The 17455-nt window shown below is 37.5% G+C and overlaps 1 protein-coding gene across 4 annotated transcripts in view; it reads right to left on the reverse strand.

Moving 5' to 3' along the window:
• Positions 1-1255: 1255 nt before the first annotated feature.
• plxnb3 (plexin B3) overlaps positions 1256-17455 on the reverse strand; it is an 82467-nt gene continuing 66267 nt past the window's right edge. For all 4 annotated transcript variants that reach the window (XM_065270237.2, XM_065270235.2, XM_065270236.2 and 1 more), the window contains exons 19-35: positions 15296-15454; positions 14142-14290; positions 13911-14011; positions 13427-13644; positions 12822-13000; positions 12617-12683; positions 9866-10012; positions 9631-9790; positions 9436-9539; positions 9270-9351; positions 9030-9196; positions 8746-8906; positions 5939-6086; positions 4889-4953; positions 4669-4744; positions 4142-4216; positions 1256-4066 (exon numbers count right to left, since the gene is read on the reverse strand). In XM_065270237.2, coding sequence (XP_065126309.2) covers positions 3962-4066; positions 4142-4216; positions 4669-4744; positions 4889-4953; positions 5939-6086; positions 8746-8906; positions 9030-9196; positions 9270-9351; positions 9436-9539; positions 9631-9790; positions 9866-10012; positions 12617-12683; positions 12822-13000; positions 13427-13644; positions 13911-14011; positions 14142-14290; positions 15296-15454 — 2163 coding nt within the window. In that variant the 3' untranslated portion in view covers positions 1256-3961. The remainder of the gene's footprint in view (positions 4067-4141; positions 4217-4668; positions 4745-4888; positions 4954-5938; positions 6087-8745; positions 8907-9029; positions 9197-9269; positions 9352-9435; positions 9540-9630; positions 9791-9865; positions 10013-12616; positions 12684-12821; positions 13001-13426; positions 13645-13910; positions 14012-14141; positions 14291-15295; positions 15455-17455) is intronic.

The raw sequence follows: 17455 nt of genomic DNA on the forward strand, positions 1-17455 counted from the left end.
ACACATATTTTGAAAACACGAGCAACACACATGAAACTCCGAACACATATTTTGAATTTGTGCCCCCCTAAAGAGCAGTGAGGAGCCGCCACTGCAGATTTGTAACAACATGAGAGCAAGTAAATGATGATAGAATTTTCATTTTTGGGTGAACTATCCCTTTAAGGCTGATAATCAGGATGACACAAGAATGACAGGTTAAAGACTTATCCTGAAAGGATACATCAACTTGATTTTTTTGTGATTTTCAAAGACAGAAGGCACTGTTTCTATTGGAGCTTGTCATAATTTCTATTTCTTATTTCATCCACCATTTTCTTGTTTACGTAAAATAATTTTTTTTATGCCATCAGAGGTTCTCAACCTTTTGGACTTCAACTTGGAGTTTACTTAATTTTGCAAGTTTTTGCATGAATATTACTGTAAATATCACACATAAGGAAATTAAGTACATCTATTTTACTAAGTTAAGTAAAATTACACTGTAAAAAGAATATGTGGTATTTACTTTAAAAAAAGGTTTGGTAACAAGTACTTTTAAAGGCTCACTTTTTAAATTGAATCTTCGTGATTTAATCATGTAAAGTAACCTCTTTTCTTTACATATTTATTATTATATACCACATTATGATGAGCAAGTAAAAAGAAACTGGTCTCAGTACTGGAATTAGCACAGTTATTGCTCATTGAGTGCATTAACACATCATGATTTTCATAATGTCACCTATTGTCTATACACAAGCGAATGATCCAAGAAGAAACAGAAACTCTTCTTAATCTCAAAGATAAATGAACATTAAACACTAACAAGTCTTTCTTTTTAGTTAAAACATATAAAATAGCATTTTATATTTAAATTCAACTCTCCAAATGAAATCCCATGCAAAGGATGCTGGAAACTACAAGTCCACTGCCTAGTTAGTTATGTCTACCAAAATCATTCATGTAGTTTCAACAGAAAAAAATACAAAGTTCATTTCCTTCTTACTAATTTGAGTGGATCATACATTATAAAATTAAGTTGAATATACTTAATAATGTGTTCATTCGTCGTTATTAACTCAAATTTAGGTTAAAAACAAGAATTCATTTTTAAATAGTGTTTACTTAAATCTACTAAGGCACATAATGTTTTACAGTGTACGCTGTTAAAAAAGTTGAACGATGCCACAAAAACGTCATAACTAGAATGAGAGTTACCTTTTCTATTGGGAAAGTAATTTTGTTGTTTTGTCAACAAATGATGCAAAATTGAAACTGGTAAACACACATCTTTATTTTTTAAAAATTATAGCTTTATTTTTTCCAGATACAAATTTCACTCATTTCAACATTTCATATTGGCTCCCAATGTCTCTTCAACGAAGAGAGTAATTCTATCCAAGTTAAAAAAAAACAAACAAACATCATCATCTCTCACAATATGTACAGGCACATATACACAATTGTTAGCAAACTATACACAATACAAATAAGTGTAAGTGTTGAAAATGGGTCCAGGTTCTCGTTCCCCCAAACTTCATTAAAAAATTACCATATATTATTTTTCCCTTGTACAAAAGTTGTGTAAAACATGGTCCTGGGCAAGGGCTCCATACACACCCACACACAACTAAATGTATATCTGCAAACAGACAAAAAGATCAAGCAGTCTCTTTTTTCTCTCAGGGAAATGTGTATAACATAAGATATTTACAAAAAACTATTAATACTTACAAACTCTCATGCACGCACGCACGCGTACATCAATCACAGGCAGACGCACGGAGAGCTACACTTGTGTCATGCACTCATAATGCAGCCTGTGATGATGATGCAAACCAGACCAATCAGAAAATCCAATCAAATCTCAAGCATGCATCGATCTATAATCATCAAAACACATCAAGAGGCCAAACACATTCAACAACACACATAGGATAAGCAAATTAATACGCTTGGTGTTATTGTTTCCCATTTTTTAAAACACAACCCTGTGCATACATCAGTATGATGAAGCTTAATAGCTCAGAATCATGTCAATAAATGCAAGATCAGAGAAGCTGAAATGCATTTGATATTAGCATCTAATCCATATAAAAAGACCGCTTCAATAAATGAGAAAAAAACATTTCTATACATCAAAGGAACCGTGTTGAAGCATACATCCCTATTTTATTTACTCATGTATTTAGTATGTATTATGTATTTAGACCTTATGGGTAAGCCAACATGTAAACACAAAGTGCTTCACGCAAACATAAAAGACTCACAAAATACAGTTTAATGCCAATGCTAAATTACAATTTACACAATGAGCACCTCTGAGATGATAAATCAGGGTAAAAACAAGTAGAAATGAATCAGGTGACACAAGAGCGTTTTTACTGAATTTACTCGAGAATTAATCTAAGGCCCAGCCCCACAAGTTCATCATCTTTTCCATTTGGCAACTAATGTCAAGCATTTGTACTTTCATTGGCAGACGTTATAAAATGTAACAAAGAAGGCACATTTGGCGTTCACATATAAATAAGCATTATTTACAATATAATAAGTTAGTTTCTATTCAGTGTGTGATTTACACTTCTGTCAACCCAAAAGACGCTCTTCAAATCACTGAAATGAAGGGGGAAAATTGCAATAAAGATTTTTACCCCAAAATGCAATAATCCGTCCCAGTTTTGTTTCAGTATTCCCCCAGAAGCTGCACACCTCTGCTGCACCTTTTTGAATTAATTTTGACACAAAATGGATGACTTTGTAGCCCAGAGCAACGTACTCACTTGTGCTATTAAATACAAAGCAGGCATTACAGAAAAACAATGCTGTAAATGGGTGAATATCACAAAATGTATCAAAAACATCACCATGTCATATTTCAAAATCAAAAGAAATTGAGCATAAAATCAGGCTTGTTTTTACAAGCTTACAAAGGTAGTGCATCTTAAATTTAGATGAATTGTTTTACATAACAATTTGTTTCTTTTTTGAATGCAAATACAGTTTCAATCTTGGGGTAAAATATGACCTTGACATGTTTTTGTGAGATTAACCCGTACATCAAAGTAAACCAGGTCATAGTGCTACAAACAAGAATTTAGTCTGATCAAAACCTCCTAACCATTCTTGTCTTTTGATACCTTAACAACAACAACAACAACAAAAACCCAAAAACTGTGATTTGTTTTGCATGCACACATAAAGCTACACAATTACGTGCAAACACAACATTTGTGCTTTTTTAACTCATGGCACTTGTGTGCGAAGACGAACATTATAGAGTCGCAGATTTAATACTTGTGATTTGACCTGCAATACTAAAGTAGAAATGTTAGTATAAAATTTTAACACCACACAGCTGATGACAGTCTTTCAGTTTGGGATTTGATAAGGAAGTACAAAGTGAAACAAAATATTTTTGAACCTCTGAACAAAATACTTTACAATGAAAACGCCGGACGTGTCCATAGTGCTTGCATGATTGTAATGTTTCAGCTGAAGTCTTCACGTGGCAGTCCGTGAAACACAATATGATGAATTTGATCATTTGAACAGAAGTATGAAAATGGTATAAAATTGTCTCATCATGTCACGACACACGTGAGAGCTCGTTCAGTAGTGTCATGGGGTCAAAAAGTGTGAATCAAGTAAACTTCACATACATTATTCAGCAGCCTCTTTCAGACAAAACAACACACACACACACAACACGCGCACACACACACATCAGTCAATACTACTTTTAGTAGTCCAGAGCTTCAGTCTAAAAACCAAACGATTTCCATTAATGTTTAAAAGGAAATAATAATTCCATAATTTCCTGTTCCCTTTTTTTAACTTTACAGAAAGTTTATGGGAAAGTTTGTGGAAGCACGCAAGAAGTTTGGCATTGCAGTTGGATTTCAACAGTTCATACTTGAGGAAGCATTGATCAGATGTAATTATTGATTATGCTTTGCTGACACGTCAAGGTCAAAGCCTAAAGGTCGGTGACTTTATTCTCCACCAGGGCGGCGACCTGCTGAAGCCGATAAGCCAACTGCATTTTTTGACCTGCGGCGTCTTCTTCCAGAGACATGATGACCTGCACACAAACACATGAGAATATAAAAACTCGACAGAAACAAAACGAAAAAACGTGACTCATTCTTAAACTGACCTGATCGTAATATTTGTTGATATATTTGTACAGCTCATGCAAGGCCACCAAACTGTTCATCTCTGAAGCAAAGCTCTGAAAACAGGAAAAAACAGTTAAAATATAATAAATAAGACATTAATGTTTGTATCAAATGGTGCAGGATACAGTTCATGCATGTATTTTGCATTTAATACAATCTATACCCAAGCAAATTGACTCTGCTGTGATATCTGAAGGAAGTAAGGAAATGCTCCTCTCTATAGGTCATGGGTTCGAACCACATGGGTGCGCAACACATAATGACAAAAAATGTATCCTTTGTAATGCACTGTAAGTTGTGTTGGATAAAAGCATTTGCCAAATGCATATGTAAATGTAACGTGAGGAGTTTCTGAATTAACAAATGTTTTAAAAATCATATCAAAATCATTTTCAATATGACATCTAAAAAGCAAAACTTGTGTCCGGTTTTATGTGAGATCTTATTTCAGGATTACAAAAGGTAATGTTGGTTTTATTTGTAAAAGAGCCGAGTTATTGCTCACCCCTGACAGCTCGGTGAGGGTCGAATTCATTTCCTGATAACAGCCGGACACAGCGTTGTGAATATCACTATAGTACCTGCAGGAGAAGAAGTGTTGAGTTATTATACAATTAAATAAAGATGACAGGTTGTGTGTCTAAACCTCTTTACTGTATTCACAGCATGACACTGTGCATTATATATGCATTGATGCATATTACATACACATAATGCTTTCTCACCTCTCCACCAGCTGCTTGTACCGTGGGATTTCTCTGGCGTACAACAACTTATTTACGGGAGAATCCTGAAAGACAGAGACAGAAATAGGCTCAGGAGTGAGCTTACTAAGGGCCAGGATTTACTAACAGTCTAAACTAAAGACATTTCTCTTTAACAATGCATCCACATAATTTTCTAGTACATGTACTTATCCCGCAATAGTTAGCTTGTCCGGAACAAAACATTCACATAACTCGTCTGGGTAATATACTTATGCTGCAATAGTTAGCCTGTCTGGAACCGAGTGGATATTAAACCACGATACTGTATGACGCTTGCATTACATCATGTAATTTACATGCGAACAACCCCTACGCTAATAAGATTTTGTTTCTCTCTCTTTCTGTCTGGTCCTTAATCCCGATAGTTTTTTTTAATGTTTTAATTCCCATAAAATCTTATAAAATAGTATATATTATATAGTATATCCCCCATAGAATCAGTAATGTCTGGCTCTCTCTATCAAGTGTTTTTTTCCACTTAGGACTTTTTTCAACCCCTAGGGAGTAAGTTGACATTGGCTTAACTTAGTACCCTCTTCTATACGTTACATTATTACTACTCTCGCTAGTACGGTTTAATCTTAGCCCCTGTATTCTGCTGCTTATGTTGTCCACCAGTTTTTCTCCTGTTTTCTTCTGCATTTATTAATGTAAAGCTGCTTTGAAACAATTACACAGTTGTGAAAAAAGCACTATATAAATAAAATTCTATTGAAACAAACCTTATTGCAAAAGCATTTGTAGACGTTTCATTTTCAGATTACAATATTAAGGTGAAAAATTGACAATGATGATTTTTTTCATAATCATGCAACCCTAGCCTAGAGTAATTTCTACTCCCTTTAGCATTTTTTTTTTTATTGCCCTGTTTAGTAAATTTGGCTAAGTTTTTTCCTATTTCTTTTCTTTCTTCTACTTCCTCAAAACACACACGTGCACACACATTTCCACAAGCTGTTCATAATGAGGTCACAGCTAGAGAGATCAAGAGTTAATTGTTATACTGACCCGGCCCACTTTGTGCTCGGATGTAGTGCAGGAATCGATGAAGGTCTGTGCAATGACAGAGAGGACAGCATCAACGCTGTCTGTCACCTGCACGTCAAACACAAACTGAGGGTTCTTCAGGATGTTCACCCAAAAACGCAAAGGTAAACTGAAGGAAGAGGAGAAGACAAAATCAGAAAAAATTTGTCTTAATATCAGACTAACCAATACATTTCCTTAAATGTTCCAAACATTAAGAAATTACAGTATCATAATTATATATAATTTAAAAATATAACAATTACATTTATTAGAATCATTATTTTTGATTTGTTTCCCAGTAATGATATATAAAAATAATCCTGATCTGACAGAGTTTGAAAAACAAATGGCAACGTCACCTCTCCTACAGTACAAATGTCACAGTTTATTAAATCTTTTCACTAGGAAGCAATACATGACACACAATACATGACGTCAAAAGGTTGCAATCAAAAACCAATCTATTAACACTACAGTGAGGTAAACAACTCCTCAATCAGTAGATTGTAAATGATGTGAAACTGAAGATGAAAGCTATAAATGCACACAAACATCTTCTGTTCGGCCCTTTTAATAAACTAAAAAAAGTAACAAACAATGAATGATACGGAAAACATACATACGAAAAATGATCTAAATAAAAACAATCTGAAAAGTAAGGAGGTGGGAGTGGGGGGTAAAACCTTCTCAAATGAAAAACTATAGCAGATACCATAGTATTTACCACAGTAATATTTTGCTTCAACCATTAATCCAGGATGCCTGAAATATTATGACAGCTTAAGAATGAGTGTTATGCTGGGTACACACCAAAAGATTTCTTACATCTTTTCAAAATGTGACTACAAACATGAGGATAAAAAATCCTAGATTTAACCGTTTTGCTCCTATAGTGTGTATTGTGCCATGATGTATCAAAGACAGCACACCACACACAAACAGATTTTCAACCAGAGTCTCGACTGTGAACACAGGAAATCTCGCAAAATCTCGCAAGACTTCAGAATAAGCATGGCGGACGATATGCAGGAAGAAATTTCAATGGTAGTGTTTGGAATGATTTTCACCGAAAATTCAAGGAAAAGAGAGAAAAGGGTTTGGGTGAAGTCATGGAGACAGCGGGAACATGGTCTGTACAAGTTCACTTTGCATCAACTTCAAGACTGGTTCCATCTTCCACATGATTATCTCAAGAGCGTGCACGCGTTTGTCCTCGTGGTTCCCCACACACATCAGGATTTCTTATGTAATGCTGGGTACACACCAAAAGATAATTGGGCTGAATTTGGGTGTTTAATATTTACGATTCCCGATCGGGGTGGCTCCGACCTCACACCCCGAGAACATCTCATAAGATAATCTGTAGAACCATCAAGATAATCGGGACATAGCTAGGATCATGAGAAGGGGGGAAATCGGCCCAAAATCAGCCCGATTATCTTTTGGTGTGTGTACCCAGCATTACAAGTTAAAAGGTACCCCAACTATGAAGAATTGTATGCCTTAATATTTTATATTTGCCTTCAACTACTACAATTCATTGATAGAAATACATTCAATATTTTAATTACTTTAACAAACTCAACATGTAATACTCATTTTAACCTACAGAGGCCGCCATTACGTTTTGTGTACTAAAACTGATGACGTGTAATCTTTCTTGTGAAATATTACTACAGTTTTCTATAGTAAATACTATGGTATCTTCTATAGTTTTTCATGTGAAAATTTCCCACTCACAACTGTGTGCATTTATAACTCCTATCTTCTGTTTCACATCATTTTATAATCTACTGATTAAAGACTTGTTTATCACATTTATCCCCTTTAGAGTTAATAGAACTGGTTTTATTGCAACCATTTGTCGTCATGTATAGCGATGAAAAACAAAATGGCAGCCTATATTAGAAAAGATTTTCAAGTTTATTAAAACTATGACATTTGTACAGTTCATATGGCCAATCCCGGTGTTATTTTATGACCATACACGTGTTTATCTCGTCAATTAAGAGAAAATGACTCCCTGCCAATGACGAATTTTTACGCCAATCCATATTTCTGCTATTATCCACTAGGTGGCAGTCTTACCCAACTTATAAAACACTAAAGCATACAAAAACAGTAACGGTACATTAAAGCGTTATGCTTGACGGAAGCAAAAATTTAGTTTAGTAAGAGCATTACTGAAAACAGTGAATCTCTGGCCACTGTCCGGGTCACAAACCATATTTATACAAAACCAGATTTCTTTTTTTATTTCAGTCTGGCTCTGCCTAGGTTATTTGCATAAAGCAATCTGATTGGCTGACGCACGCATTGCTGCTTGACAAGTTGAGAAATGTTCAATGGCAGTGACGTGGCGCCGACGGATACACAATTCAGTTCGGCAACGCATGACGTCACCCATTACAAGTGAATGGGAAGCACCAACCCTTACGCCCCGTGTGAATGTACCGTAAAAACTCTGTGTATGTTTTGATCATCGCTCTGAATCTGATCTCTAACAAAAGTTACAAAAATGCAAGAATTTGGTATTTTTGAAGAAGCTTACCCATATTCGAGAGGTGATAAAAGAAAACAAATGAAGCAGAGGGTCTGTTTTTTCATTTGATAAATATGTTTATATATTTAAAGAAGAACATTTTCTGGAAGGCATTACATTTTTGTGAAAATCATAAAAAATGCTGGCACTGGCTGGCAACTTAAAAAAATTAAAACGCTGGCAGGGAAAGAGTTACGATTGTTTGAAGTAATTTAATGTGAAATATTCAATAGTTTTTTCTGACCTGTTTGTCTTCCAGATGTGTACGGTTTCTGGATCATCAATACCATGTTTCTCTGCCATGTCGTCCAGAAAGTCGAAGAAGAATCTGACGGCGATGGGTGGAGGGCGTTTGGTGCTCAGTATGGCAACAAACACATCATCTACAAACTTCTGCAGAGTGCCCTGAAGAGACGCATTGGCAAGCAAAAAGAGTCTTTCAATCATCCAGACAGTCAGCAGTCGACCTCAAAGAAACGACGGGGTGTTTTTGAAGTGTTATGACTTAATCGCAGCGTGAATGCGTACCTTCATTGAAAGCAGTCGTGTCAGGTAGATTTCGGGGATGGCTTTTGCTCGTTCTCTCTCTCTCATGCTGCTCTTCCTGTGTTTGGGGATCTCAGGGTCTTCGCTCGGCTTCACCAGATGCCACAGTCGAAGGCCCTCCTCTTCCTCACCCTCCAGCATAGGGGTTTCTAGAAGATATTAAATAAGTAAAATTATGGTAGGCAATGAAAAGTCAGATTGACCAAACAGTGCTGGACTTACTTTCTCCTGTTTGATAGATCTGATTTACTCCAAAAGAGCTCTGGGAACGAGGGATGAGAGCCACTGTGGCCCCGTCAGGAACCTGAGAAAACATATCAAGAAAGACTCGCATGAAATAATCAATCATGTATAAAATGCTATGTTTGTCAGAATTTATGTTTGGTACCTTATAGTGCTGCAACGTGTTGATTCTTTTCCAGCGACCATGAACGATAGCTGTGACATCATCATCAGAAAGAGTCAGGTGACCGGCCTGGCCCGATCGCCACTCTGAAGAGAACAATAAACAAAAGATTGATTTCATCCAGCCATTCCATCATCATCTATTAATATTATCATGCTCATTAAACATTCACCGTACCGAGATCGAGTGAGTCCGCGGCTGGTCTCTGTGAGTACGGTATTCCTTTATAAATCTGGTCCAAGATTTTATCTTTAACCTGCGTAATGGTGTCGGTGTCCAGAACTTTCACAGGACAGGGCTGGACCTCCACTCCACTTTTCACGAGCACTGTCAGAGTCTAAAACACAAAGCTCTTGATGAATAAAACGCGTCCAGAGATTTCCAGCAGCGAGCGTTGAGATAAAGACATTACCAATGAGCAATAGTCTATATCCTCTCTGAACAGGTGGCTGTCATTGAGCGTGCGCTTTGCTTTGCCCGTCACCGCGTCCACGGGTCCTTTATCCACCTGGTATTTAATGGCTCGGTATAACTTGTAAAGAGGCTCGCCGGCGACCTCCTATACATACACATAAAACAATATGTTAAAGACACCAAATCGTTCATCCAAAATGTTTTGTGATGCATTCTACCTAAATAATCAAATATACGGGGTCAAGCCGTACAAGGGAACAAAAAGAAATAAAAGTAGAGTTTGGGTGAGCTGATTTAAGAACTTGGGAAAACCTCATGAGTTCAGATGAAAGAATACAAAAGTTATCAGCAAAAAAAGCTGTGTTCTGATTCACCGAAATCTCTCCCCCTTTCTCGAGGAACATAAACTAGATCACTGAAGAAAATGTGAGTGGTGCTTGCCATGGCAAAACTCGTTACAATAATGTTAACGAGTCAAAAGAGCCGACCCCCATTGCTGCGTCCGAAACCGCCTACTTTATACTATATAGTACCCGAAATGCAGTAGGCGAGGCGAGTAGTATGTCCGAATACATAGTATTCGAAAAACAGTATGTGAAAAGTACCTGGATGACCTACTACTTCCGGTTAGATTTTGCAGTGTGCATAAGATGGTCACTTCACTATCCCATGATGCCCCTGAAGAGGAGTTATCCAACGAAGTAGAAGAGGCATGCCGCTGTTTTCGCGCTGGAATGACATGACGTGATGACGACGTATGTCACGTGATGTAGCAACATGGCGGATGTAGTACGTCCGAATCTCATTCATACTACCAGGATTCATACTATACAGTACCTACTAACTTCATCTTATTCAGTACCTACTATAGAGTATGCGGTTTCGGACGCAGCCCATGTCTCTACGATGTTCCATTGCAGAGATATAGGAGTTGCTAAAAGGGTACTCTGGTTTGGTTGCACAGGTGTGAAGTGGCATCCTTCCAATGATTATACTCCAAGCAACGAAAGGTTAATGATATTACATCTAAAGCCCAAGTTATAATCGTGTGTAAGGTCTACGGCAAAGGTTATCCGTAGCTCTGCATAGCCAGACGTGGATCTCACCAAAGTTTTAACAGCGTGTCAGTTCTATGCAGACTGCAAGCGTTGTGATTGGTCGACTAGAAGCCCTCGATCCCGTCAGGTAAAAAACTGCATTTCAGTTTGTGACGCATCCATTTGCACATCGACGCGGACGACGACGCAGAAGTCGTGGCTACGCCGTAGGACATACGCACAACTATAATGAGCCCTTAAGTTTGCAGTTGTTTAAAAAAAATCATATCTCGATACCACTAGGTGGCGCTTACCAAGTCATGACTGTGATAACATGCAGCAAGTTTCTTGACGATACACCTTAGTTTTGTGAAGATACAGCTATATGACCATAAGGCTTGCTTGCCATCAAAGGTTTTGTTCAATTTTAAGGCCAAAAAGTGGCACAGGCACTGTAGGGCGTTTTTGTGTGACCTCAGACTCTGCCCATACATCAGCATGTCAAATCTGGTAAAATATATCTCGTTTCGTTGAGGAGTTATAGGCATATGTCTAAAAATGCAAAAAAATAACAACATCACTTTTAGTTTTTTGACATTTTCTGACATTTCCGATAAGAATTTTGACGTTTCGTAATTAATTTGTATTCCAGAAGCTTGATCAGAATAACGCTCGCGAAGATTTTATTTTGCAGCGCTGGACTAACCGTAAGGTGAAACCTGGCATGTTTGGTATCGCTGGACTCGGCAACGATTCGTGACTCCAAGGAAACAAGTCCCATGAAAATATGTTGATCATAGCCAATGTTACAGGCATGTAAAACATTTGTCTGACCACTAGGTGGTGCTATGACAAAACTGTACATGCACCCTTAGTTCCTGACTGCAAACACAACTACCAAGTGTCATGTCAATACGCAAAAGTTTTGTGAATATACAGCCTCAAATTCATTTTTTTGCACATTGCTGGACACGGTATACGACAACGAATTCATGTATCGAAAATCTTTTGACAACGTAAGTGTCTCTAGATGCTACATTTTCATAGCAATTGGTGAAAAGCTCTAGGACGAGCTAGTTCGAAAAAGTAGGTTTTACGAATAATCAAAATGGCGGGAAATTTTTAATGACAAAAAATCTTGTGCAATTGAATCGTCATGAGTTTCTAGGACAAATTTAGTTTCTAGGACTTGCGTGTCAAAAGTTATAAGCAAACATGTAAGTGCAATTTTGGACTGTTGGTGCCGCTAGCGACTTTGAGATAGAGACTTTTTCGACTATCATCTATCTGTATGCAAAATTTCATAACTTTCATGCACTTCTATGGGCTGCCATAGATGCAATGGCATTCAGGGCTTGACCCCTAATAAGTGTAATTCATAGATACGATATGACAGTGGTTCTCAAACTGGGGTCCGGGGCCCCCAGGGGGGCCACGAGAGGGTGCCAGGGAGGCCCCAGTTTTTTGACATTTTATAAAATATATTCATTTATCATGAATTCTGTGTAATTAAACCTAATAAAAAATAAGGCTACTAAACAACAGCACTACTTTGTATAACTTAATATGTTTTGTTTAATTAAAAAATAAATTTTAGAACAGTCATAAATTTTCTTTGGGGGCCGCAAAGGAATCCACCATACACAAGGGGGACCGCACGCGGAAAAAGTTTGAGAACCACTGAGATATGAGACCATTGCATGCTCTGATACCTTGAGAAAAGAGTACAGACAGATGGACATCCAGTTGGTCAGCATCTTCTCCACAACCGTCTCAGTCCTGCAGATGAAAGGATGATTTCAGTGTAGATTATTATAATCAGATCAAGAAGGATTAGACCATTTGTTTTCCTAGTTTTTGTGGTAGTTGACTCAAATGTTGCATTTGAAATATTTCTAAAATGAAGGCTTTTTGTACCTGCGCAGCATCAGTTTTGGGTTCTTGGATACGTATTGCTGAACCAGATCTCCCAGCAGGGTCTTCATAACATCTGTAAAGTATTCCAACTTATCATGAAGGGCCATCGTAAGTAGAGACGCCACGTAACCTCGGTCCCTTTGGGAGAAATTCTGCTGTGCTTCCAAAGTGTGAATGAACTGCGGGAACACGGAGCGGAGTTTATCATAGATGATGTCTGAAATATTTACTAGTTTGACCAATTTCATCAAACAGCCTGAGCTTTCAAAACACACTATCAGACCGATGCTCTGGATAAATATTTAAAACGATGAGGTGCAAGATCTAACGTCAAACTTCTGAAACTTGAAGAGAAAGTCTATCAAGTGAACTTTACCTCAAACACTTTCTCCACTAAAAAAAAGAGCATCCAAAGGCATTCGATGTGAACTGAATATTACATTTGTTTTCTGTTTCATCTCTTGTTTACTGTTTGAGGTGAAATAATGGCTATGAGAAACACTCACATCAACCACTGATGCCTGTGGCGTAAACATTGTAATTTCATTTGGCTACAGTAACGCATACCCAAAAAATCTCATATGCGGTTAATGCATATTACTGACCCGTATTAGGAAAAGTCTGTTGTTGAGCAGGTTATTCAGCTGACCCAGTCCCTGTTCAACCGTCTGTCTGCGAGATTCAGGCAGGTCCAGATTTTGACTCAGTGGCGCCCCCTTCTGTCCGGGGAAGAAAACACGCTCTGCATATGTGCGATAATCCAGAAAAGGGATGCCAGGACCACCGACGTCACTACTCAGATCCATCATCTCGGTCATAAGATCTGAATGGAGGGACAAATGAGAATTTTATGGTGGATGTAATTTTGGTAAATCTGTACTCATAGCTTTCCAACATTAATTGCTACAATAAACCACCAGCTACTACTAAAACAATAAATGACCAAAATTGTAAGTGTCTTGCACTGTTTGGGATCCTATTTGAATTTATAATGTTTATAGTATCATTGCATTCAATTACAGTAATAAAAATGATCTCTTTTGGTATTATGGTGACTACGCTGGGTTTTTATATTGGTCTATCACTTACCAGTAAACTCTTTTCTGCATTGGTCTCCGACATTTATTTCCAAAGTCTCCAGCTGCACAAGAACCTTTTTATAGTCTCTTAAAGCCTGTTTACTCTTCCTCCTGTAAAAAGCAGAGAGCGAGAGGAGATATAGAGGGTCAGATATAAATGGATGCATTAAAATTTCTTCTGAATGCCTGTTTCGAGTTCTTCGCTCATCGTCATGACGACAGCCGTGTGAATTCACTTTACCTGTACATGAGAATAATGACCAACACTATAAGGACGACCACCGCTGCCCCCGCCGCCAGCCCGATCTGAGCGGCCAGCGGCACTGGAGAGTGTAAATCGTTGTCGTACTCAACCGGACCCAAATCAAACGTAATGTTGCCCATAAACACCTGAGAAAAACATGGAGATATTTATATGATCACCAAATTATAACACACAACACGTCCAAACCAGGTGCACGGTGACAAAGTGCAACAACTACATGTTTGTCATGTAAATCTAAAACATTTTATTAATTACATCACATTGTCATATCTCATCAGTCCAAAAGTCTCTCTTTTTGCTATTTATATGTAGAGGATAAGTGCTTAATGCTTAAAGGGATAGTTCATTTTAAAATGAAAATTCTGTCATCATTTACTATCCTCATGTTGTTTTAAACCTGTATGAATTGCTTTTTTCTGATGAACACAAAAGAAGATATTCTGAGAAATGATGGTAAACACACAGCAGATAGTGACCATTGACTTCCATAGTAGGAATAAAAAATATGATGGAATTTAATGGGTGTGTTTACCATCATTTATCAAAATATTTTCATCATTTATCCCCATACTCCAAAATATTTTTTCCTACTATGGAAGTCAATAATCACTGCTGTGTGTTTACCATCATTTCTCAAAATATCATAGTTTGTGTTCATCAGAAATGTTTTTATTGATACAGGTTTAGTACAAAATGAGGATGAGTAAATGATGACAGAATTTTCATTTTAAGGTGAACTATCCCATTAAAACTCTTTTTGCACTTGTTCTGAACATGATGATAAAGGGATCATTTACTCACCCTCAAGTTGTCCCAAACCTGTATATATTTCTATGTTCAGATATTTTGAAAAATGTTAAAAACCAAACTGGGGCACTATTCACTTCCATATATAATTTTTCCTACAGTGAAAGTCAATAGTGCCCCAGATCTTCTTGGTCTTTAAAATAGTTTTCTTTCTATTTAGCAGAACAAAGAAATTGATGTCAGAATTAAATGATGTCAGAATTTCCATTTTTTGGTGAACTGTCCCTTTAACAAAAAGATCTATAACTTCCAGTCAGGGTAAACAACCCCTATGCCAAAATGTACAACTAGGCAGTCGATAAAGACACTGGACATCTACTAACTTTAAGTCTGGGTAAGTCGTCATCATCCAGGGCGAGTGGCTGCACCTCAGGCGGTTCGCAGTACAGATGTGTGTTATCCAAAGTTTTAACATCACACTCTTCATTGCCCAGCCGAGCCAGAACTTCTTCTTTGCTCATGGCGAGAGTCAAGCCCCTCCCCTTAAAAACACAACAAGTATAATTGACTATAAGTGTTAATCTGATCCATGTGTTCAATTCTGTTCCTGGTTTCTTTTCATATTGTATAAAGGTGCAGTCACACTAGACTTTCGTTACACTGACTTCCATTCACACATATGTGATTGTGTCAGACAGGAAACACAAGATGCTTTGCATTTTACTGCATTCAAAAGTTCAGATTCGTGAATTTGTATCATGTGACGGCTTGGGACCAGTAGATGATTAATACATTAAAGCATGACATTTTAAGGGAAAGTAACAGTATAACACAATCCTATTTTGTATAACAACAATAAAAGCAACCAAGCACATCAGTAGCTGGGTTTCCATTCCCCTGGTTTTATGCATATATTAAACTTTCACATAAGACATGAGTGATGGAAACGCCAAATTTTGATTAAAAATCCTTTAATTCGCAAAAAAGTTTTTATGCTCGCTTGAGGTGATTTTTGAATGCGAAACAATGGGAGATGGAAATGCATTTGCCGAATAAATTCTTACGTAGCGAACTTTAAATCCACGTGACTGACCGCCCAGTTGTATCAGCTGACGTTGTCTTAATCATATATGGGGCTCAACGTTGTCGCAATGCGCTTGCTACTCGTGCCTGCACCAACAATTCTGCATTTCTTTTCCTGTGCACATCATTCAGTTTGACAATTACAAGCTGCACTGCTAGTAAGTTTATAACTTGCCCAATCATAACTTTGAAAAGATTCGCTTCATGTTTGGATAGAAACCCTACTTGTGATGTGTAAACAACAACACTTGAGCATGTGATGATATATCCTGGTGCATAGATATTTTGCATACTGAAAGTCTATTTTGTCCGCGGCATTATTCCGTTTTGAAATGTGATGCAGTAAGTGCACCTTAAATGCTCAATGTAAAAAGTTTAACTACTGTAGGTAAACAAGGACAAAGGAAAAAACTGTCACTTTTCATTTGCTTTCTCATCAGATTTAATCCTAACTGAAACCTAATAAACACAGGAAATTTTCACCTGTCCACTACAGGTGCACGGCAAGAAATCGAAAGTAATTTTGGCAAACAGAGCATCAGTATACAAATCAAATTATTTGAATACCAATTCAATGCCGCAAATTAGTCCAGGCTGCTTTCACGCCGTTGTTTATAAACCGTTTCTCATTGAAGTCAAAGGAAATTTGTTCCCAAACATACCCAAATACATCAGCATTCAGCAATCCTCAAATTGATCAACATGGTCTTAGGGGGGCGTGCACACCAAAGTACGCGGCAGAAAACGGCAGGCGGACACCGACTTGCCAGCTTTTTTTTAGCGGAGCGCTTTAATACTTCAGCTTTGTTCATCAGTCGTTGAGCAAAGCGCCGGTTGGTTGTTGTGATATTTGTCCCACCCCTCCTGTGATTGGACGGCCGAGAAGTGACATTGAAAAGCTGAGCTTTTCGCCCAAAGTTGAAAATTGTTCAACTCGCTTTTTTTGAAAACAATTGAAAACATATCCCAGCCTCAAGCGTTAACACTTTAGGGTGCATGCTACCAAAGGGTGTGTTCATAGAAAACAATTTATTAAGCTAAGCATTTATACGTGCATTTTATTAGCAAACCTTACGTGTGTAAGGATAATGTCCCTATCCGATTGATGATGCATTTTATGAGCCGGATCTCCGATCGTCCACAACAACAATGCTGCATGCTGAAGTAAACGTGCTTATTTTATGATATTTGTTATTAACAGCTCAGAACTCATGAAGGTATTTTACTATCACTGATCATTTTAAAAACGTAAAATATTATAGAACACAATATATATATATATATGCACTCACAAATCAGTCGAACCGCACCGGAGCTCGTTTGGAAACGGACCGAAACCCACCTTTCCAGCGGTCTCGGTTTGCTTGTTTAGTGCGCACCAGAGTTTCGGGTGGCAGCATTCACATTTACTCAAAAGAACCACTAGAGTTTGTTTTAATCGAACCAAACATGTCAACTAT

Source organism: Paramisgurnus dabryanus, chromosome 11 (genome assembly GCF_030506205.2).
Source record: "Paramisgurnus dabryanus chromosome 11, PD_genome_1.1, whole genome shotgun sequence".
Taxonomy (NCBI): domain Eukaryota; kingdom Metazoa; phylum Chordata; class Actinopteri; order Cypriniformes; family Cobitidae; genus Paramisgurnus; species Paramisgurnus dabryanus.